Source organism: Colius striatus, chromosome 1, assembly GCF_028858725.1.
Source record: "Colius striatus isolate bColStr4 chromosome 1, bColStr4.1.hap1, whole genome shotgun sequence".
NCBI lineage: Eukaryota > Metazoa > Chordata > Aves > Coliiformes > Coliidae > Colius > Colius striatus.
This window is the reverse complement of record NC_084759.1, coordinates 8,051,344-8,073,543: the sequence shown is the minus strand read 5'-3', so window position 1 is coordinate 8,073,543 and position 22,200 is coordinate 8,051,344. Positions and strand designations below refer to the sequence as shown.

The 22,200-nt window shown below is 43.3% G+C and overlaps 1 protein-coding gene across 1 annotated transcript; it reads left to right on the top strand.

The window, feature by feature from the left end:
* Positions 1–842: 842 nt before the first annotated feature.
* On the top strand, positions 843–20,821 carry CTSC (cathepsin C). The gene is made up of 7 exons (XM_062020365.1): positions 843–1,049; positions 2,149–2,294; positions 13,238–13,404; positions 13,789–13,944; positions 15,461–15,576; positions 18,774–18,905; positions 19,856–20,821. The coding sequence occupies exons 1-7, from the start codon at positions 887–889 to the stop codon at positions 20,356–20,358; spliced, it is 1,383 nt and encodes a 460-aa protein (XP_061876349.1). The 5' UTR covers positions 843–886; the 3' UTR covers positions 20,359–20,821.
* Positions 20,822–22,200: the final 1,379 nt, after the last annotated feature.

The following is a 22,200-nucleotide window of genomic DNA, read 5'->3' as shown; positions in this document are numbered from 1 at the left end:
AGCACCACTTCCCTGAGCACTCAGCCATGCACCAAGCTGCACCCAGAAGCTCACGGTTCTGTGGAGACATCTCTACCCTTCGACAGCACCCATCCCCTAAACAGCTGGATGTACAAGACTTCATGTCACTACAGCTTCCTCCTTCAGGGAGAATTTTCTGCATTTTTTGATGACTGCTACTATTTACAAAGGGTCTCAAAGGAGGAACAGGTTTTTGGGGTCAACACCCGTGCATGATGGGTGCTGCATGCTTTCCTGGCTGTGACACTTGGCTGTTGTGGAAACTCTGAGTCACCCTGTGCTGTTAAATCTGTGGTGGACAGTAAGTCTTGTCCTCTACAGCTGCAAGGCACTCGCCTGAAGAAACACTGGGGACAAATGCCACTGCCCTGCCCCTCTCTGCATGGGCCTTCTCTGAGTGTGAAGGCACAGGGCAGGGCTCTGGGCAAGAGGCTGCCCTTTGCAGGGAAGAGAATTCCCTTTGGAGTCAAGGGTATTTGTTGGGGTGGAGGATGCCTTTTGGTGAGGAAGATGTCATTTGGGGAGGAGAGTGCCCCTTTTTGGGGAGGACACTGAGAAGGAATACACGTTGTGAGCCCTTGGGTGAAGGCCCATCTCCTTGTCGCAGGCCCCAGGGTGAGCATCGCCTCGCACAGCCGCAGCGTGGAGTATCCCTTTCGGACTGCGGTCACACGAACACCACGCGGCCTTCCCCCACCCCACAAGGCCCCTAGCCCAGCCCTGGCCCCCAGCGAGGGCAGGTGCTGTGGCCCGGCCCCTCCCGGCCCAGCGCAGCCGTCCCGGGGCGGGCCCGGGCCCGGGGGCGGGGAAGTAGCGAGGCGGTGGCGCCCGGGCCCACTTGGTCGGCGGCGGCGGGAGCGGCGGTATGGGCGGGCGAGCGCTGTGTGCCGCGGCGCTGGTGCTGGCCGTGCTGCCCGCGGCGCTGCGGGCCGACACACCGGCCAACTGCTCTTTCGCCGACCTGCTGGGCTCCTGGGAGCTGCAGGTCTGGCGGGGCGGCGGCCGCCACGGAAACTGCTCCCAGGCGGGTGAGAACGCGGCGGCCTTGCCCGCTGCCCCGGGGCCCGCGCGGTGCGGAGGCCGGCGTAGCCTCGCTTGGGGGGTGTCCCTGTGAGCCTGAGGGAGGAGTGGGGTGGGGGTGAGCGGCTGCTCCGTGCCGTGACGCCTTCAAACCCCAACAGGCGGGTGCCTGTCCAGTTGTGGGCCGCGGGTTGGGCTCGTGCTGCCGGCTTGTGAGGAGGGGCCCCGCCGGGCTTAGGGCAGCGAAAGGGTCCTTCGTATCAAGCAGCGTTTGTCTGGTTCTAGGTCAACACTGCGGGCAGAATCCTTACTTTTTCCCTTCAGTTTTGATTTCTTCTTCCTTTGTTTTGGTTCAGACTCAGCTGATCCTCTTCACGACTAGCACAGATACCCTCATCCCTCAGAGCTCAGCCTGTCCTGAAAGCGGCTGTTCCCCGCAGCAAAGCGGGGTTGTACTTCTGGGTGACACCTGGCTAGCTCCTAGGAGGCCACCTTTGTTAGCCTGGAGAACCTGATGGCAACAGGAGAAAAAGAAATACCACCTCTCTCGAGGGGATGATAGCAGTGCAGAGTTATTATTTGTTTACTGTATGTCAATAGTATTTATAAAGTAGACACACTGCATTTTTCTGAATCTGTTTTTTGATCAGATGAGGCAAGTGGCAGTAGGAGCAGTGGTGGTGAGGTGGATGGTGGAGGGAGTCGGAGCACTGATGTGAAGGAACATGGGGTGGCTGATACCACATGCCAGATGTTTTGAGGGAAGGTTTGTCATTTTGAACACAGTGGCTGAGTGATGAAGCATCCTGTGTAGCAAATTGTGTTTAAATAAGATGATGTTTCCCAGTAACAGCTCTTTGGTGCTGCTGCTATTTTAATGTGCAGATGCTGTCTAGCAGTAGGAAAAAATAAGTATGTAGACACACTGGCACTTCAGCTAAGTCCCTGAAGTGTGTTTGCTTGATGCCTTTTTGTGGAAGGCTGTAGTCAATGTGTATATTTTAGCTTCTTTTGGAATAAAACAAGTGTTATAATGCTCTCTGTACTAATTTTTTATTTTTATGTCTCTGTGCCATAATGGTGCAATAACGTTTGTATTTCTTTCAGGGACTGTGGAAAAAAAGGTGCTTGTGAATCTTCAGAAGTTAGATGTGGCTCAGGATAGTCTGGGCAACTATGGTTTCTTCACTTTGATTTACAATCAAGGCTTTGAAATTGTGCTAAATGGCTACAAGTGGTTTGCATTTTTTAAGGTAAGTTAACTTGATGTGTTCTGGATCACCAGCTGTTGCTGAAATGACATGTAGCTAGGCTTCTCTTTAGTCCCCAGGTGCCACAGTGATGCAGTTGGGACACTTGAGTATCTTTGGCTCTAAAGTTTGCCTGGATTGTCAGATAGATACAGCATTATTTGGTTTTTTTTAATATGAGGAAACAAGTATTGGTGTCAGGGTAGGCAGTAGAGGGAGGGAAGAGGTGTTTATGTTCCACACTGGACATTTTCTGAAAAATCTATTACAGATGCTGCTGTTTTACCTTCTAGGCTTAAAGCAATTGAAGGCCTCCATAAAAGTAAATCCCAGTGGCCTGGAAATTGTTTTCTTTCTGACACCATGGACCCAAGGGAAATACCAAGCATCATTGCTTCTGTCTTTCCTTAAAAATGTTCTCAAATGTACGAAAACTTTAGAAAAGCCATCTGTACTCTTTGCTGGATGATTTCTAGGATCTTTAAATTTGATTCCAGAATACTACTTCACAGGTTTTTCTACTGCCTATACTTGCTGTTTTGGAGTAATACTGTTATCTCCAGTCCCTGTCAACAACTTCAGATCAAGCTGAAAACAGTGCTGGTAGGCAGAAGGTAGACAGGAAACAAAACATGTGCTAAGGAGCACTCTGCTGCTCTCCTGATGAGTGATATTATGACTCTGGAGGATGGCTTGAAGCTGTCTCTGCAGGATGACTTTGCTACCTGAGAGACACGTGTTTTGTGCAGTAAGACTGTTCAGTTGGTGGGTGCAGCCCCAGGCAAGAGCAGTGAACATGTTTTTTGGTTGATTTGGAAACATGATCTTGTGTCTGGCTTTAGATGAGCTGATAGTAAAAATCCTGGCTTTGTCCAAGTATAAAATCTGTGAACCTTGGCTAGCAGTAAGGATAATGAAGAAGTTACTTTTGCTTTCAGCTGTCTTTCTGGGAGTAATTGTAGGTGGTTTATTTCACAGTAGTTCCTTTCAAGTCAGTGTTTTCAGGTGTTAACAAAAGTGAGTGGTTTCCTGTCTTCCAGGGGAATAATAATCCTTACTGGACGGAAATGATGTGCAAGGCTCCAGTTTAACTGCAGGGAAAGGGTTCTGTAGTTGTTTAACAACACTAATACTGAAGTTGTTTCCATGCTTTTGGTGGGTTAACCCCACTGGGCAGCACTTTGCAGCTGCTTGCTCATTCCTCCCACTGCTCATTCAGTGGGATAGGGGGAGAGAATTAGAAAGATAAAAGTGGGAAAACTTGAGATAACGGTGCTTTAATAGGTAAAGCAAAAGCAGTGTATGCAAGCAAAGCAAAATATGGAATGAATTCAGTACTTACCACCAGCAGGCAGATGTTTAGCAGTTTCTAGGAAAGCAGGACTTCGTAACTGTTGCTTGGGAAGGCAGATGCCGTAATTCTGAATGTCACCCTTTTATCTCTCTTACCTCTGCTTTTGTTCCTGGGCACAATGTGTCGTATGGACTATCCCTTTGGTCACAGAATCATAGAATGGTAGGGTTGGAAGGGACCTTTAGAGATCATCTAGTCCAACTCCCCTGCAGAAGCAGGTCCATCTCAATCACTTCACACAAGAATGCATCCAGGCAGGTCTTGAAGACCTCCAAGGAAGGAGACACCACACCCTACCTGGGCAGCCTGTGCCAGGGCTCCCTTACCTGAACAGTAAAACAGTTTTTTCTTATGTTTAAATGGAAACTTTTATGTTCCATTACCCCTTGTCCCGTTTCTAGCTACAGTAGAAAAAAGAGATGCCTTAACATCCTGACATCCACCATTTCAATCCTTATAAATGAGATCCCCTCTCTTTGGACATTGCTGGCTCATCATTAATTTATTGTCAACCAGGACTCCCAGGTTTCTCTCTGCAGAGCTGCTCTCCAGCAGGTCAATCCCCAGCCTGTACTGGTGCATGGGGTTGTTCCTCTCCAGATGCAGGGTTCTGCACTTGTCCTTGTTGAACCTCATGAGGTTCCTCTCTGCCCAGCACTCAAGCTGGTTGAGATCTCCAACTCCACTGGCCACAGGCCTCCAACTTGATTCTGTGCCATTGAGCACCACCCTCTGGGTCAGTTGGAGTCATCTGTCCTGTTTGTGTCCCCTCCAAATTTCTTGTGCAGTCCCAAATACTTGATGGCAGGGCAGTCTGAGGAGCAGGCAAGGCCTTGATGCTGTGTGATCACTGCTCAGCATTAGCTAAAATATCCCTGTGTTACTATTTTCATCACAAATCCAAAATGTGGTACAGTATGAGCTACTATAATTGTCTGCCAAGACTAGTGCACTGTAAATTTTAAAAATAAGAATGCTTCTTCATAAGACAGGGTCTTGCACTTGAGGAAAAGCAAAGTGTGGGAGAAATACCTGACTGATACTCTCTTGACTGTAATAAGGTAATGACATTAAATTGCATTAATGTGCACTCCTCATAGGTTTGGCAGGTGATAACAGCAAATCTCTGTAGCTGGGGAAAGAAAGAGAGAAGGGCGACATTCAGAATTATGGCATCTGCCTTCCTAAATGCGTAGAAAGTCTTTCTTCCCTAGAAATTGCTAAACATTGACATTAACTGGGCAGAGTTACTCTGAAACTTCTCAGGTAGGGATATCTCTGCAACCTTCCCTGCAATGGGAGGTCCTGCCTCAAAAGTGACAAGAGGACAATGGAGAACTGTATATGTTGTAATACTATCCATGAACTCAGGTTTGAAGTGTGATCTGTGACAGGTGGAATTCACCAGTCATTGCTGGTCTTGGTGAACTCACCTGAGGAGAATAGTTGAACTAGTGAACTGAGAATCCTTAGACTGATATTTTACACTGAAATGCAGAGTTGCTTTACAAGCCAGTATGATGGACAGTCAAAACAAATGTTCATTGTCAGACTAATTCTTCAGTGTGAGAAATTTAATCATAGAAAGAATGAGTGACCTGCTCTGGAATGTAAATGGAGCTGAGCACCAGCTTGAAGGCACTTGAAGGTTCTACTGCTGCTATCAGCACCTTGTGAAATACATCTTCTTGGTGAAGTGACTGATAAGTGCCGATCTTTTGTATCACCCTGTGCTTATCAAAATATAAATGCAGTGATTTGCAGGAGTGTTCTTAAACAATATATAAAAGGTATATTACAGAAAATTAGGCTGGAAAGAACTTCTGAAGGTCATGTGGTCCAACTTGCTGCTCAAACCAAACTGAATATACACCTGAGCACCATAACTGGCATTTCACAGTCATGGACCTGTCTTAGCCCTTCGTAGGCAAATGTTAGTTTTGCAATTGCTCTTTGATACTGAGACATAGCAGGCTTGTTTGGCTCATTGTTCAGTAGTAGAGACTCCATCAGCTCAGTTAAAGATTGTTTTCCTTAAATATTATAGAAAGCATTAGAGTGCAGTTCAGTTACCCTCTCTAATTTTTCTGCTGTTAAGGAGAAACAGATTACCAAGATGCAAGGGTAATGGCCAAGAAGCAGAAGGACATACCATAGCACTTAGTGGATGGGTTTTTTTGCTGTGAACAACTGGTTGAATTTGTTAGGCAAAAACTTGCAATGCAGTCTGTCTGCAAAACTGTTATTTCACAATTGTCAGCGGAGACTTGGGGGAGAAAACAGGTTCCTCACAAACTGCTTGACCTTGTGACATTTAGATATGTGTATCTCTTTTGTTTTAATCCAGTAAATATTGTATTACTCTTGCAGTAGAAATATAACATACCTAGACTTGGTATAAACTTCTGTCAAATGCAGTTAGCACACTATTAGGACCTATTCCGTTGTCTTCTACTGTAAAGCTTATAGGAGACAAATAGCATATTCTGCTCAGTGCACGCTTCAGAGGTTTCTGAAGAATGATTGCCTGCTTTGTAAAACACTCCTATCACTTGTACCTGAAAGTAGCATAAACAGAGCAGATGTCATTTTATTAGTGTCAGTAATAATGTAGAAGCCTTTGGAGTAAAACAGGGGAAAACATAAATGTTAAGTGGTGAGGGCTCTCCTCTCTGGAAATGTAAAAAGAGGAAAGCATAAAAGCGGTCTTAGAATATTGCTTAGCCGTGATTGATGTTGAGAATGTGGAAAGTCATTGGACAAAATCCCTTTGGAGTTCATGGAAAGGAAGAATTGTCTTTGACAGTCTCTTGAATTACAGCAAGAAGGTACAGAACTAATGTTTAATATGGAGTAGTTCGCTACTTGTTAAAATTACTGCGGTTCACTCTGGAATAACCTTCCAATGTGAACACTGTTCTGGAATTAGCACTTGACTGTGCCATAACTTTTGGTTCATGGAGAAGCTTGTGGTGGAGCAACTATAACACACAGCCTTCTACATCTCCTTCCATGACTGTGGGTTTGGTCTTGTCAGGAAATTATCCATTGCTTTCATAAATTTCAAGTTCTGTTTATGTCACACTAAAGTTAAATTATGTGGCTAAAATCCCATCATGGTGACAGGGCAGACAATGCATCTTGATTTAGCTGCTGTGGTACTTCAACACTTTCCTCATACTCTGCCATTGAACTGAGAGGATGGAGTTGCTAGGTAAAAGGAACAGCAGTAAGTAGTTGATGTGTTTCAAGCATAGAAGTGCAAATGGTGCTAATTGAACTTCCAGTATATTTTCACTTAATCATAGAATCATTTAGATTGGATTAGATTTAGATCAAGTCCAGCTGTTAACCCAGAGTGCCACATCCACCACTAAATCATGTCCCTTGGCACAACGTCTTCACATTCTGGAATACCTATAAAGGTGGTGACTGCACCACTTCTGGGCAGCCTGTCCCAGTTCTTGACAACCATTTAGGTGACGAATTTTTTTCCTCTTAGCTGCTCTCAAATGTTAGAGTGAGGCTATGGATTACTAATGGGAATGCTATGGGCTTGTCTAAATGGTGGCTTTATCAGAGCTACTGTGCTGTGTGGATGTAGACACAGCCTGTTGATGCATGTTTCAGTGAGTTTTTAATAGCCGTTTGTTCCTGTGGCTTACTAAACAGACACTCAACTTAGATTTTTGTAGGGCTTCATTGTACAATTGTACCTTGTACAATAACTTGTAAAGTTATTTGTTTTTTTCACCTGGGGACTGCAGGGAAAAGACTTTCCACACCAAAGAAGTAGATTGGGTGATCTTATCAATGTATTTTTTTCTCAGTTTGCTTTAATAGCTTAAGAAGCTCTAACAGTGTTTTATTTCCAACTTGTGCTGTATGTGGACTTGTCCTTCAAGGCTTGCCAAGTTAAGTGCAACATCATACTGCATTCTTGCATTCTGCTTCTCACATAGTTAGTCTGACAGGCCTCTGCTACACAAAATAGCTTGTTTGCTTTATGGGAATGCACTTGTTTCCTATTTAATGTGTGCTGCTGAAATGTCCCTACACTGGAGTTGGATGTGAAGTTAGTGCACTGACTCTTTGCAGAAGCTCGACCATATACTTCTGCTAGATGACCTGAGGGTTCTGTAGGGCTATGCAAGATTTAAAGATTTGTGGCTTTTTAACCTTTAAAAAGGGATAATGGCTTTAAAGATTTGTTTTCTTTTTCCAACGGATGGTGTGAGAAATAGAAACAGCGTAACAAAAAGCTAGAGTGAGGCTGAAAGTAAAGTTGAGGCTAACTTATTTCAATTATTTGATATCTTTGTAGTATTTATTTAACATTAAGACTGCTACTTTGAAGACAGTCTCAGTAAGACGCTTACTGTTTATCCCTTAAGTGATACTACTGACTTTTGAGAGGTCTTCTAGCTAAAAAACAGAAGTCTGGCATTTTTTTCATATTAAAACATTGGCACTACATCAGCAAACAGAAGGAAATAGATTGTAGAATATTCCACTATTCAAGTTACTAATATTTTCTAGACTGACTTGGTGACACCTTTGTCACATTTTTTTCCTCTCTTCCCCAACACCTCCAAATTTGGTTAAAACCAAGGCCTTCCCTTCTGAAATAACTAGCCTAGACAAGTGACAGTAGTTTGTTTAAGTGTTAGAATATTAAAAACCCAATCTGAATGCACTTTATTCCATGTTTCAAAAATAGAAGTGTTCAGGTTGCTAAAGCTGTTTAATCATCCTGCAAATCAACTGAAAGTTAATTTCTAACCCATCTTAGTTGGGCATACTTAACTGACATTGTGCAGCTGCTGTTTCTCTGAAGTGTAAATCTGACCGTATAAATCTCTGAGTTGCAGAATCTTCCCTAGAGGAAGGAAATGCATCTATAGTTGATATTTGCTTGCATCTTGTATTGGGTAGCAAGATTCAATCACTTGTTCTGATAATATCTTCTATATTTTTGTACAGTAAGGTATTTACAAGTCTGCAGTACTGTTCTAATTAAGAATATGCTTCCCATATTAAAATGCAAAGGCACACTTTTAGATATGATAAATGAGTGATAAGTCTTTCCACCAAGCATAATATATGGAGGAGTCCTACCTTCTGGAACTCAAGTTGGCTTATTGCCTGAATGTTGCTTAAATTGAGAGCAGTAGATGTAAAAGAGGATGGGATAGCAGTTTGTGTGTATGGCACTGCTGCATATCTGATAAAATGCTCTATTCAATAAGGTCTCAGTCTTTTCTTGCTTTCTTCTTAGGGAGAATAAAAACTTCAAGAAAGTGTTAAAAAAATTACATTTGTTAGCAGGACTGAAGTGAACATGCAGTTAGATTGTCATTGGGACCAACACAGGAAAGACTTTACTGAAAGCTTACCTAGGTTCTAGTATCTGATAGCAAGCCTTGAAATGCAGGTATATGAAGCCTTTTAAAGTTAATGTTGGAGTCTCTTGGCAAAATTCTGACATTGAGGAAAGTCACATATGTTGTCAGACTTGAGGAAAAATATACATTCAGATAAAATTAAAGCTTTCAAACCTTACGATTTGAGCTGTGAGTGTAAAGAAGTTTCTAAAGAAGTTGTTGGGGGTTGATCAGATCACTGGATGGAGTTTACTTAATGCTACAGATGTGGGCATTGGCTAATGAAATCATCACATGTGCCCTTAAAAAGGAAAACCATCTTCCTGAGTCAGCAGGGAAAGTGCACAGTTGTCCAGCTGTGTGGCTTTTATCCTCCATGGAGGATGCTGTTGTGTGATTGGTTCTGTAGGTGTGTTAACTACTCTGCTGGCAGCTTGAGTTGAGTCTAGCACTGTAATTTGGTTCTGCCCACATCAGTGGTGGTTCATGCCACGGTGCCATGCCCCTGCATGGCTGTTGGCTGGGCAGGCATAGTCATTTGTATGTCCTCTAAAAATGGTACAGTCAGATTTGCTACATCTAATCTGCCAGGATCCTTCTCTGCTTGCAATAAGAAATGCTACATGTGGTTTTAAGAAATACAATTTGATGGTGTCATTGTTGTGGCACTGTTGACTTTGCTATTCCATTTTAATTCCTCTAACATGTGGCTTTTTTTGAGCTTAACTATCTTGTAGAAATTAAGCTTAAGTATTGGATTTTCTAAAGGTTTCTCTGGCACTTTTTGACATCAGTGGCTCTCAAAAGCCAAAAGAGAGAGAGAGAGAGAGAATTGGAACCTTATTGCTAGTATTTTAATTTCCTAGCTGAAAATAGCTCTTGAAGTCAGATTCCCTTTATCCATGTGCAATTGATGAGCTACAGGGTCTCAAAGTCTCTGTATCACCTTTTCAAAGCCATTTCAGTAGTAATTTATAGCCTGCCACTCTACTAAAAGGTAGCTACAGAGGACTCAAACTGCTTAATTTTAGGCTTCTAGAAGACTGTCTGAAATTGGCTTTCGTCTCTTGTTTATCTTGAAGCATTACCACCTCCTCCTTAGTTTTGCTGATACATTTGAACTGAAAGAGCAGTGTAAAAACTTGCTAAATTTGCTTTCCCAAAAGATAAATTGCACAAATGGTGTGAATACTGTTTTGGTTATCTTATCTACATCTTAAAGCAATGCATTTTATTCTCCAGAAAAAGGAGACGGATTTCTAGGAGGAAAAAAAAATGGAGATGAGTCCTAAACCTGATCCAGTTGTTTTAGTTCAATATAACTGTGCTAGGTAGGATCTGCATCTGCTTGTTGCAGGAGGCAGGCTTGTTCCTTGAGTAATCTTCAAGTTTTTTAGATTGAAGGCCTATAGTTATCAACAGTGGTTGTGCCTGGTCTTGTTCTAGTCTGTGACAGCTTTTAGATAAAAAAGACAGTCAGATATTAATTTACACTGTCATGTAGAGCCAAATAAAACACTCTTCCAGTAACTTAATGATGTAAAGTCAGTAACTTGTTACTTTTGGTACTTTCTGGATTTTTATCAATGCTTTTGAAAAGGATATTTCCCAAAAGTCATTTCTGGACTTTGATGTTTGGCCAAGTGTAGTTCTTTCCCTTATTGCACAATCTTGCACAATAAGATCAGATGACTAGAACATGGTTACTAAGATCAGCCTTCTAGGCCTCCCATCTTGCTCTGGTCAGCAAACATGCTTGCCTTGCTGGGCAAGCAAGGGTTTAGATGTGATGCCTCTGCAACCTCTGACCTGGGGATTGTGGTGGTTTAGCCCGATGTCCACCAAGTCATAAAATCACTCCCCCTCCTAAACTGGACAGGAGAGAGAGAAATATAACAAACAGCTTGTGAGTTGAGATAAAGACAGAGAGATCACTCAGCAATTAGCATCATGGGCAAAACAGACTCAAAGAGCAAAAGGTTTGATTTATTAAAGAAACAGTAAGAGCAGGGAGATGAGAAATAAAACCATCTTAAAAACACCTCCCCCCACCCTTTCTCTTCCTGGGACTTCCTTTCCTTCACCCCCCAGCAGCACAGGGGATGGATGTCATCAGTTCATTACAGATGGACTTTGCCGCAGCTGCTTCTCAGGGAGAGGCCTCCTCACACTTCCCACTGCTACACTGTGGGGTCGCTCCACAGAGGAGACAGTCCCTCACAAAATTCTCCTGCGTGGGTCCTTCCCATGGGCTGCAGCTCCTCACACCCTGCCCCAGCTTGCGTCACCCACCAGGAGAACAGTTCTTCAGGAACCAACTGCTCCAGCCTGGGTCCCTCACAGGATCACAAGTCCTGGCAGCAAACCTGCTCGGGCCTGGGCACCTCCCTCATGAACTCCTGGGTCCTGTCAGGAACTTGCTCCAGGATGAGCTTCCCACAGAGTCACAGCCTCCTTCAGGCATCCACCCGCTCTGGCGTGGGCTCCTCCATGGGCTGAGAGTGGGTCTCTGCTTCCCAGTGGTCCTCCATGGACTGCAGGGGGACAACCTGCTTCACCAAGGTCCTTATCACATATCACAGGGGAGCCTTTTCAGTGCCTAAGCACCCTCCTCCCCGTCCTTCTCCACTGACCTTGGTGTCTGCAGAGATTTTTTTCACATTCTCCCTCCCTTTTGCTGCTTCAGTTTTGCAACTCCAATATGTTATTCACAGAGGCATTACCTCAGTCACTAATTGTCCAGGCCTGGGTCAGGTGCAGGGTCCAGCTTAGAACTGATTGGCCCTAATCCTGTCAGCTACATGGGAAGCTTCTGGCACCTCTTTTTGTTTAAAGAAGCCACCCCTGTAGCCCTCCAGCTACAAAAAAAAAACTGGCCCAGATAAAACCACTGCATTCAAAATTGCACAAAGCAAATTCCCATTGTTTTAAACCAGTCAGAAGATTAACCTTTGAATTTAGTCCCTCTGACTGATAGATTTAATTATTTCACTGTATTCTCCTTCAGATTCCTCACAGAGACTTGACATAGTCACAAACCTCCCAGCGTCCTTATTTATTTTATTTTCCATCTTGAGGCGTGCTGCCACCACCAGGCACCACCTTCAGTGAAAAGACTGAACAAGCATTTTGTTGAAACATAGCTACAAAATCCCCATCCTGTTGTACATGTGCAAGTCAAATGAGGTGGTTTTTAATAAAGTATTCCTGGAGTAGGAGACTTGGAGTCCATGTAAGTGATTTGTGTGATTAAAAGTGAAGTTTAAAGCTTTTGTTGCTTGGGGTTTTCAAAACGGACTTTAAGAGATGAGTAAAGTTGGTTTTTTTGGGTTGTTTTTTTATCCTCTGGAACATTTTGATGTCAAGGAATTGGTAAGCCAGGAGACTTACACAGCTGTGTGTAAAGACACATTTTACTGATCAGTTTAACTCATTACTCCAGTCATAAAATGAAGACATGTGGCTGAACAAGGAGGTGTTAGGACTTGGGACTTAAGGCTTCAGTAACAGCCATCTCACAGCCGACTTCAAATGAGTTACTCTGCACAGATACTGATTTCTTATTGTCTCTTTTTGATGGTTCAGGTGAAATTGGTTCTTTAAGCTCTTCCACCACAGCTCAAACTTAAGGCAGTTGCAGGAAATCTTCAGTTCTACCTTCTGAAACAGAAATGCAGTATGTATGCTATAGAAGGTACAGTTCTCCCTGAGAGGTTACTGGGTGACAAACTTGCCATGTGCCTTGTGTTTACTTTTTGTGCTGCTGTGAATCTTCAGTTTCTCAAACCCTTGCAAGAGTCCAGGGTTAGTTTGACTAGCCACATGTTTGATACAAGAACCCACAGGGCCTTGAGGAGAAGGATAAGTACTAAGAGGACTTTTACATTTTCATAGAATCATAGAATGGTAGTTGAGCCAAAATAATAAGTACCTGTTAGTTGATTCTGATAGTAACAAATGATTTGTTGCTAAAAGTGTGAGTTACAACCTGTCTTCCTCTAACAATTTGATAAAGAACAGTTTCTTTCATCTGCTTGACCTTTTCTTGATACTTCTTTGTTTTGTAATCAAACATGATACTACTTGATCTGGAGTAGGCATCTGGCTACTTCCTCTGAAACAGGCAGGAAGCAGCTGGGTGGGTAGGTACTATTGCTGTGCTAATAAATGCATCTACTCAACACAAGCATAACTTCTTCATATTACAGTACAAAAAAGAAGGCCAGAATGTAACCAGCTACTGTAATGAGACTCTGCCAGGATGGGTACATGATGTGCTTGGCCACAATTGGGCTTGTTTCAGTGGACAGAAGATTTCTTCATCTCCTTCGGATGTTCACATAAATGAGCTACCTCTCCAGAAACCCAGGGGAAGGTAAGAAACAGATAAGTTACCTTTCACTGGAATAAAACATTTGGTAAGTGTGCCTCAGGTCTCAGCTAAAATCACATGGACCAATTCTGTTACTGAGGGCACAGTTAATGCCAGGGGTAATGTTAGAAATGAGTCTGAATGCACAGAAACAGAGGAGGGTGTGCCTGTCACATTAGTCTCTCCCAGCCCAGTTACAAAACTGACATGTCTAAAGATGATGATGGTAGTCTGTCTAAAGTTTCAGAAATCTTGCCTTGATCCAATAATTGCATGTTTCGTTATCAAGACACTTCCAGACACTTCTCCATGTTCAATATAGACAAGATCTTTACTTTTCAACCCTATGATTTCTTTATTCTTCTATTTGGTTGCTTTTGTTTGCAGACTTTCAAGCAGACGTTATGTGCACAACTTCGACTTTGTAAATGCTATCAATGCTCACCAGAAGTCCTGGAGAGCGACAGTATACAAGGAGTATGAGCAGTTTGCGCTGGAAGAGCTAACTAGAAGAGCTGGAGGTCTCTATTCCAGAACTTCAAGGTACTAAGGCGTTTTGTTTTTCTGTAAACCCCACTGCTGCAAAGAATCTGCTTGTATTTGTCCTGGCTGTTCCTAGCTGTGTTTTGGCTTGTATTTCAGATGTTTAATCAAGTTTGAAGGCCTTCCAGCTTGTTTTCATGGAGTGCCAACATATTTCTTGATTTGAATGATTATTCTGAGCATCTGTTGTCTCAAGCAGTTGAAACAAATAAGGTCATCTACACTTTAATCTTGCCCAGCAACTTGCTGCTGAGCTCATATGTGCAGGAGAGAACTGAGGACAGTCTTGGTGGTCATCTCACTCTCCATCAGCTGCTTGCCATAATCAGGAGTTTCTACTTGATCATCTTCCTGATTCTGCCAGTTTATAATGACAATTAAAAAGCAGCAAACCGCATTCTGCTATTAAATGTGAATAATAAAGATCATCTGAGAGAATTTTCTAGTTACTTTGATAATTTGCTGTGCCTGCAAGCAGAGTCCTCTAACAGTAGTAGAGTGTCTCAGTGAAAAAGCATGAAGTATCCCCAAGAGTGCCCTCAGGGACTTATAGATCACACAGCAGAGAATGTTAATGGGGAGCTCTTTGATCTGAAGATCACCTTCTTTACAGCTTTTTTTACCTTGTGTTTTGTTTTTTTTCTACTCAGATAAGACCATGTTACTTACTTTTCCCAGCTGTAGCAATTATATGTTTGTAGAAGCTCCTACTACACAATAAAACGTCTGATTTACATGGCAATATCGTGCAGACTGTCAAAGTTTTATCCTATAGACAGAAGTCAGCTTGTAGATAGTTTTAAATATAGTAAATTGTTTAGAAACTGTTGCACTATGCAGTGCCAGCCACAATGGTGTTTTGTTGGCCCACTCATGCTTTCAGAACAGACTCCAGTGCCTGATGTGTTTTGTAAATGACACGTGATGCTGTGACTTGGGGGCCAAGCATCAGGTTATGTAGAAGCTGAATGCAGGAAGCTCTTGCTGATATATACTACAGTGGTAAATGAAGACAAGTAACATTCAGTATTTCTTCAATAGTCACAATAACGACTCACTGCAGGGAAGTCTCTGGAGCAAGTGGGACTACAGTTTTGGAAGTGTTTGTTTAAGCCATATCTGTGTCTGCAATTAACAGTCTGTAGTTGCTGCTGTGGACAGGTGCCTTCTGCAAGCAGATATTCTACCTGTCTCGTGATGCCAGATATATAAAATAGCTGTTGCAGAGCTGTAACTGCAATCACAGAGTTACCTCAGCGCTTCAGATTGGTTCAAAAGTATTTGACCTCATCAGCTTGTAGGTAGTTTATAATATAGTTCCCTCAGGGAGGGATTTGAGTAGATCTTGTATCCTGCTGAAAGTAATCTCTTGTGATTGACACCCACTCAGCTTGGAGACTATTTCAAATTGCTTAGCCTGAAGTGCATGCAACTAGTAGAAGCCAGATGACAATGGAGTGTTGTTTCCTCACCTTGAGTGTGACATGTTGCTCAGAAGCATTTTTTCTCTCTTTAGACCAAAGTCTGCACCTCTAACACCTGACTTACTGAAAAAAGTTTCAAGCTTGCCAGAATCTTGGGACTGGAGAAATGTGAATGGTGTCAATTATGTCAGCCCTGTTCGGAATCAAGGTAAAAAAAAAAAAGCAATCAAAGCTCTGAGTGAAGTGCTCTAGAGCTCCTTTGAGGTACTTTGCAATTTGCTGTTAACAAGGAGATTTTGCTTAGTTTCTTGCAGTTGACAAATTGCACTTTTATTACAAATAACCCGTGGAAACTGAGTGGAGTCCTGGCTAATAACACTCTGCCAAAATAGATGGTAGTACTGACTTATCTCTTGCTGGAGTCGAAGCCACTTCCCCCAATGCTCTGTCATGTTTTGGCCAAACAGTCACAGTTCTCTGCACACTGACCGGCCTGATATACATTTAATTCTTTCTCTCATTCCTGCTGATGGCAAATTTATCACGCAGCTTTCATGAATAAACCCATGAGAATTGTTTATCCTACCTCCAAATTTATTGCCCTAGTAACTTTAGGAGTTACTTAAATGGCCAGTTGGTAGAAGAGGTTTCAGATACTAAAATATTTATCAGTGTCCATACTTTCCATAAAACACTTTTTTCTTTGACTTTATGAATGGAGAATATTTAGTTCAAAGTAGACTTAAAAGGATACCATTCTAGTATATGTTTATTTTATAGGAAGTGCTTTTGTATCACTGTGGTGTGAGATGCCTGAATTTAGGTAGTTACACCCTGGAGGCCAGAGGTTGCATTGGTTAACATGTCCCTTCCCTGCTCTACCATTTTCAAGTAAATTTGCATCTGCTGGTAGCTCTCTGTTTGCAACTTTGAGGGGAAGGGAACGTGACATTACTGTGATGGGCAGGGGATTGCTTAAATCACTGGTCCCTCATTTATGACTTAGTCCTTCTGCCAAATTAATCCAACTGGACTCCTGGTGACAGAAGAAGTATAGGAAAACATGTTGGAGTTTCTACTGTTACTCTTTCTACTGCTGTGAACTGTTAATATCCCAAGGGCTCTTTTACCTTTCAAACAGTTGAACACTCAGTGCCAAACTTACCCTTTCTCCAGTGTGTTGCTTAAGAGTTTCTCCAATTGAGAATTAGTCTACTGCTTCCAATAAAAAAGCTGCCTACACTTTTTCTGTAATCTGAGCGTGTTAAATGTCTGTGGAATAGGCATTCTGCTCCATGGAGTGATAGCTTTCAGCCTTAAAAAAAACAACAAAAACCCCACAAAACAAAACCTCCAAAAGATGGCCTTGTGCAAAATGGTGCTGACATCAGAATTAATTCTTGCCTATGGTAGCTTATATGATTGTTCTGAGGCATTGGATATCAATGCTTCATTAAAGTGATGGTACTAGAAAGTCTTAGTTGTATGTCATTAAGATTATTAGATGACTAATTGGAAAATGCCGTAGGGGAGAAGGCTGCAAGCAGTAAGTTGTCTGGCACATGCAGAGACAATTGTCTGAATTGCAAAATTATGGCTTCCCAGATCTCACATACTCTTTACCTAAAGAGAAAAAAATATGATGTCTGAATTGGGCAATAATTAAAAGGAAAAGGTGTATTCTCTGTAGGATACCTTGAGGCATGGCAGGCTTCGTGCTACTGCAGTTGTATTGTACTGTAACATTTACTGCCAGCATGTTAGCATCTTTGATGGTAATTCCCATAGTCAAGAAAAAGTAAAGATCGAGTTCTTAGGTTGTTCATAGAGCAACAACTGCATCTTTGAGCCAAGAGGTCTATCATCACTTGTTACCAACTTTACAGGGGGCAGAAGTGAACCTGTGGATTTTGTTAGCCTTAGTGCTGTTCCAATTTCTTGCTGATGTCTTTTTCTGCAGATCAAAGGTGAAAAGCCTGTCAGCTGATTCCTCACTAGATGTCTTATCTCTCCTTTCTCTTCATAATAGCCCTTTGCAGTAGTGAGTGGAGTCTGATGTGGCTGAGGCTTTAATTGACTCTGGAAGGAAAATTTGTGGGAAGTCTCACAAAAGCAACTACTCTTGCAGCTGTGTTGAGTCTCTGCTTTTCTGCTGATACAGTGTGGTTGTCATGCTGGAGGCCTCACAAACACTACTGTGGCAACAGGAAAGAAAATTAGCAACCGCCCCAGCAGATTTAAGACTAAAATGATTGTGTTAATTGTATATTTTACATTTTTGCACAGAAAATGCAACAAAGCATTCTGTAGCCTGGCCCATCTGAGATGCTGTGACTGTGCAATGAGTGGGAGGCACTTTTCACTGCTTTAGTTTGCCCTGCTGGGCAAAGGCCCTTCATGTTCAGGCTGATTTTGCCCCTTGTCTTCAGAGGCAGGTCTTAACTGAGTGAAGGTGCAATTTCACAAAATCTTGATTTTGTATCGGCTCTGCTTTTATACACCTACACAGTTCAGGAGAAGGTATTTTGGTTTGTTCCTCAGGCCTGCCTCTTTTTCATTGCTTTGCCATATTTGACTTTCCTGCTGTCAGGAAAAAAAAGGAAATGGGGCATCTTGGTGACAAACAGTTAATAAAACAGTCATCGTACTTCCCTCTGATGCTTGTCAGTCCACTTCCAAAGGTCTTTAATGTGTTACAGGAAGCTACTAGGCAGTGAAGAGGCCTAAAACTAGCAGCAAAAGTAAGGAGATTTAACTCTCTACAAGGAAACAGAAGGGAAATTAAAGTGCCTCTGAAAAGCCAGTGTAAAACTGACATGTCCTTGAAGTAAGGGAAGTTGGGATGAATCTGCTGTATCAAACCTGCTATTTATACCACTAGACTCTCAAAAGGCAGTTATTTTAGAGGTGGAGTATTTTTTCAGCTGGATTTTACAGCATTAAATCTATTGATAGGTTGAAATAGTCTAGAACAGTATTGTCAGCAGTCACCTAAAATGGCTCACTGCCCCTTAGCATGTGTGCTCCATAAAGGATTATAATCTGAGACAGTGAGTCACGAGCCTCCTCAGCCCTGCTAACATCATCCCTGTAGGTCCATTCTGAAGGGATGGCATAGCTCTTAAATGATACTACTGGAAAACACCAGAGAGTCATATATTGTCTCTTATTTTTGAGTAAGCTCAGCATTCCTTTAAAAGCTTTTAGGACTGGTTTTGGGTTTTGAATTGCATGCTTAAAACCTAAATGCCTATTTAAAGTTTTAGCTCTATCAGTGTTCAATTTCTAATCACCACCTGGTAGGTTTTGAATTTTTCAGTGAGTTCTAGCAATAGTTATACATGAATGTGGGTGACTTGCCTTGTTTGTTACTGACTGCTCTTCATGGTGCCTGTTTCTTCTCAGGCTCATGTGGCAGCTGTTATGCATTCTCCTCCATGGGCATGCTGGAAGCAAGAGTACGTATCCTCACAAACAACACTCAGAAACCCATCTTCAGTCCCCAGCAGGTTGTGTCGTGCAGCCAGTATTCTCAGGGTAAGTACACTGGTGTATGCAAAGATAAGTTCCAGTAATGGTAGTGCTGCAGATAGAGACTATGAAAAACTTCCATGCCTTCCCCATCACCCACAGTTTAGGGGGGTTTATGAGGTATCTGACAGGCCATACTTCTGTGGTACTTCTTTTTTTTTTAAAGATTGCAGAAAATGTTTTGGAGTTGTCATCCCAGCTTACTGTAGGGCCCCACGCTCAGACTGTTACTGAGTTTTAGGTGTTCTAGGTCGATCTACTTGGGAGACGGGGAATGTCTAAGAATTAGGGCTAAAAATGTAGCTAAATTGCAATGCATGCCTAGAAAAAGTGGAACCAAATATCTTCTCAGAAGCATTTTCAGGGGGAGGAGGAGCATATGAGGAGGGAGAGATGAGCAAAAGGAATGACTAAAGCTTTCCACAGGATGATACCTATGTTAGGACAGGTCTTTTTACTGTATGTAACCAACGGTTCTTCCTGATGAGGAATGTCAGAAGCAACTAGACATTCGTAAGTTTTTCACCAAGAGGGTTATTTAAGCATTGGAACGGGCTGCCCAGGGAGGTGATGGGGTCACCATCTCTATAGATATTCAAAAGATGCATAGATGAATGCTGAGGGACAGGATTTAGTTTAGTGATGGGTTTGGCAGTGTGAGGTTAGTGGTTGGACAATGCTCTTAAAGGTCTTTTCTAACCATAGTGATTTTGTGAACTGGATGAGAAGATGGTCCATGCATTACTGTTCCCAGTATAACCCCCACTGATGTGAAATGTGTCCTGTGTGATTCAGAAAGCTAGCTCTAGCTAGCTGGAATATTAGGATTATCTGGAGTGACTGCAGTTTGTGTTCAGTAATATGTCTAAAAGTATTCCAAGAGATTTGAGTAGGAGAATCTCCCACCTCAAGTAACTCCAGGGAATAAGCAGATGATCTTTTTTTTTTCTCTTTAGGTTGTGATGGTGGCTTCCCATACCTCATTGCTGGAAAGTATGTCCAAGACTTTGGTGTGGTGGAAGAGGACTGCTTCCCTTACACAGCCCAAGACTCCCCGTGCACGTTCAAGCGCAGCTGTTACCACTATTACACTTCTGAGTACCACTACGTGGGCGGCTTCTACGGAGGCTGCAATGAAGCCCTGATGAAGCTTGAGCTTGTTCTGAATGGCCCGATGGCTGTTGCTTTTGAGGTTTATAGTGATTTCATGCTTTATAAAGAGGGAATCTACCACCACACTGGGCTGCAGGATGACTTCAATCCCTTTGAGCTGACCAATCATGCCGTTTTGCTTGTGGGCTACGGCACAGACCCACACAGCGGTGAGAAGTTCTGGATTGTGAAGAACAGCTGGGGCACCTCGTGGGGAGAAGATGGCTACTTCAGAATCCGCCGTGGCGCTGATGAATGTGCAATTGAGAGCATTGCAGTGGCTGCAACTCCTATTCCTAAGTTATGAACGTGGAGGTCTTTGTCCGGTGCCTTGTTCCCAGCCATAAGAACATACTGATAGAGACTGTGATTAAAGAATGTCACCTGGCTTGGACAGGGGAGCTTGAATGAAATTTTCCAGAATAGAGCAAACAGTTTTACTCAGTGAGAGGATGAATACTGTTAGCTCTGCTCTGTGCACTGAAGGCTTCCTCTCGAGTGTGCAGCTACCCTGAAAGGACACTGTAGTGCCTTACTTCTCAGAAATTAGGAAGTCATAGAACACGTGTGTATTGGTGAGGGAATAGTCGATTACACCGATTAAAAGGAAATTTTAAAGCTTTTAAGTGTCCTGCAAAAACTGCATGTCAAAACCTTATGACAAATCAAGTCTACATTTCAGACCGTTACTAAATGTTTCAGTTCTGAATTCTATTGCTGTGCTTTGCAACTGATCATCTCAGAGTTCAATAAAAATTACCCCACTCCTATTGGTGTGTTTATTTGCTTTCATTTGGTGACCTGTCTTAGGTTTTGAACTTCCTTTCAGTAACTTGTAGTGGTTTTGTCTGGGCCAGGTTTTGGTAGCAGGGAGGCTACAGAGGTTGCTTCTTTAAACATGGATCTGCCAGAAGCTTCCCCTGTGGCTGACAGGGCTAATGCCAGTCAAATCTAAAACAGACCTACTGCTGACCCAGGCCTGGCCAATTAGTGACCGAGGTAACGCCTCTGTGAATAACACATTGGAAAAGGGGAAGAAGTAGCTGCACAGTTGATAAATGGCAGCAGCAACAGGGAGTGAGAATGTGAAAACATCTCCACAGATACCAAGGTCAGTACAGAAGCAGGGGGAGGAGAGTGCTTAGGACCTGGAAGAAAGACTCCCCTGTGACCAGTAGTGAGGACCATGGTGAGGCAGCTGTGCCCCTGCAGTCCATGGAGGCCACTGGGGAGTAGAGATCCACTCACAGCCCATGAAGGAGCTCATGCTGGAGCAGGTGGATGCCTGAAGGAGGCTGTGACTCCATGGGAAGCTCACCCTGGAGCAAGTTCCTGACAGGACCTGGGAGCCTGTGGGGAAAAGGAGCCCAGCCCAGAGCAGGTTTGCTGTCAGGACTTGTGATCCTGTGAGGGACTCAGGCTGGAGCAGTTGGTACCTGAAGGACTGTTCTCCTGGTGGGTGACCCACGTTGGGGCAGGGTGTGAGGAGCTGCCCCTGTGGCAGGCCCCATGCTGGAGCAGTTTGTGAGGAGCTGCAGCCCATGGGAAGGACCCACACTGGAGAAGTTCATGAGAAGTTCATCTCCTGTGGGAGGGACCCCACAGTGTAGCAGTGGGAAGTGTGAGGAGGCCTCCCCTTGAGAAGAAGCAGCAGCAAAGTCCATCTGTAATGAACTGACTGCAACCTCCATCACCCATCCCCTGCACTGCTGGGGGGGAAGGAAAGGGAGTCCTGGGAAGAGGGAGGGGTAGAGGCAGGTGTTTTAAGATTCAATGTTCTGATTGTTCATTAATAAATGAAACTCTTTTCTCCCCAAGTTGCATGTATTTTGCCCGTGACACTAATTACTGAGTGATCTCCCTGTCCTTCTCAACTCACAAACTTCTCATTATATTTCTCTCTCTCCAGTTTAGGAGGAGGAGTGATAGAAAGACTTAGTGGGCACTTAGCACCCAGCCAGGGCTAGACCACCATGCTCTATTGGCATCTAAACTGGTGGCAAAGGAGGCTGAGTGGGGAGAGGTACTAGGAATCATGCAACTGAGGCCAGGATTCTCAGCTGCATCTGCAAGGTTTTCCAGGAGTGGATCCTTGCTGTGGATAGGGACAATTGGAGTGAATTGACTGATTCCCCAGTAACCCTGCTTA

Bases quoted from the DNA above. Each gene is read 5' to 3' on its own strand.
- CTSC (XM_062020365.1), top strand. From the start codon at position 887: ATGGGCGGGCGAGCGCTGTGTGCCGCGGCGCTGGTGCTGGCCGTGCTG. The intron at 13,405-13,788 runs GTAAGAAACAGA...TTTTGTTTGCAG, and splicing joins CTCCAGAAACCCAGGGGAAG to ACTTTCAAGCAGACGTTATG. The intron at 18,906-19,855 runs GTAAGTACACTG...TTTTCTCTTTAG, and splicing joins GTGCAGCCAGTATTCTCAGG to GTTGTGATGGTGGCTTCCCA.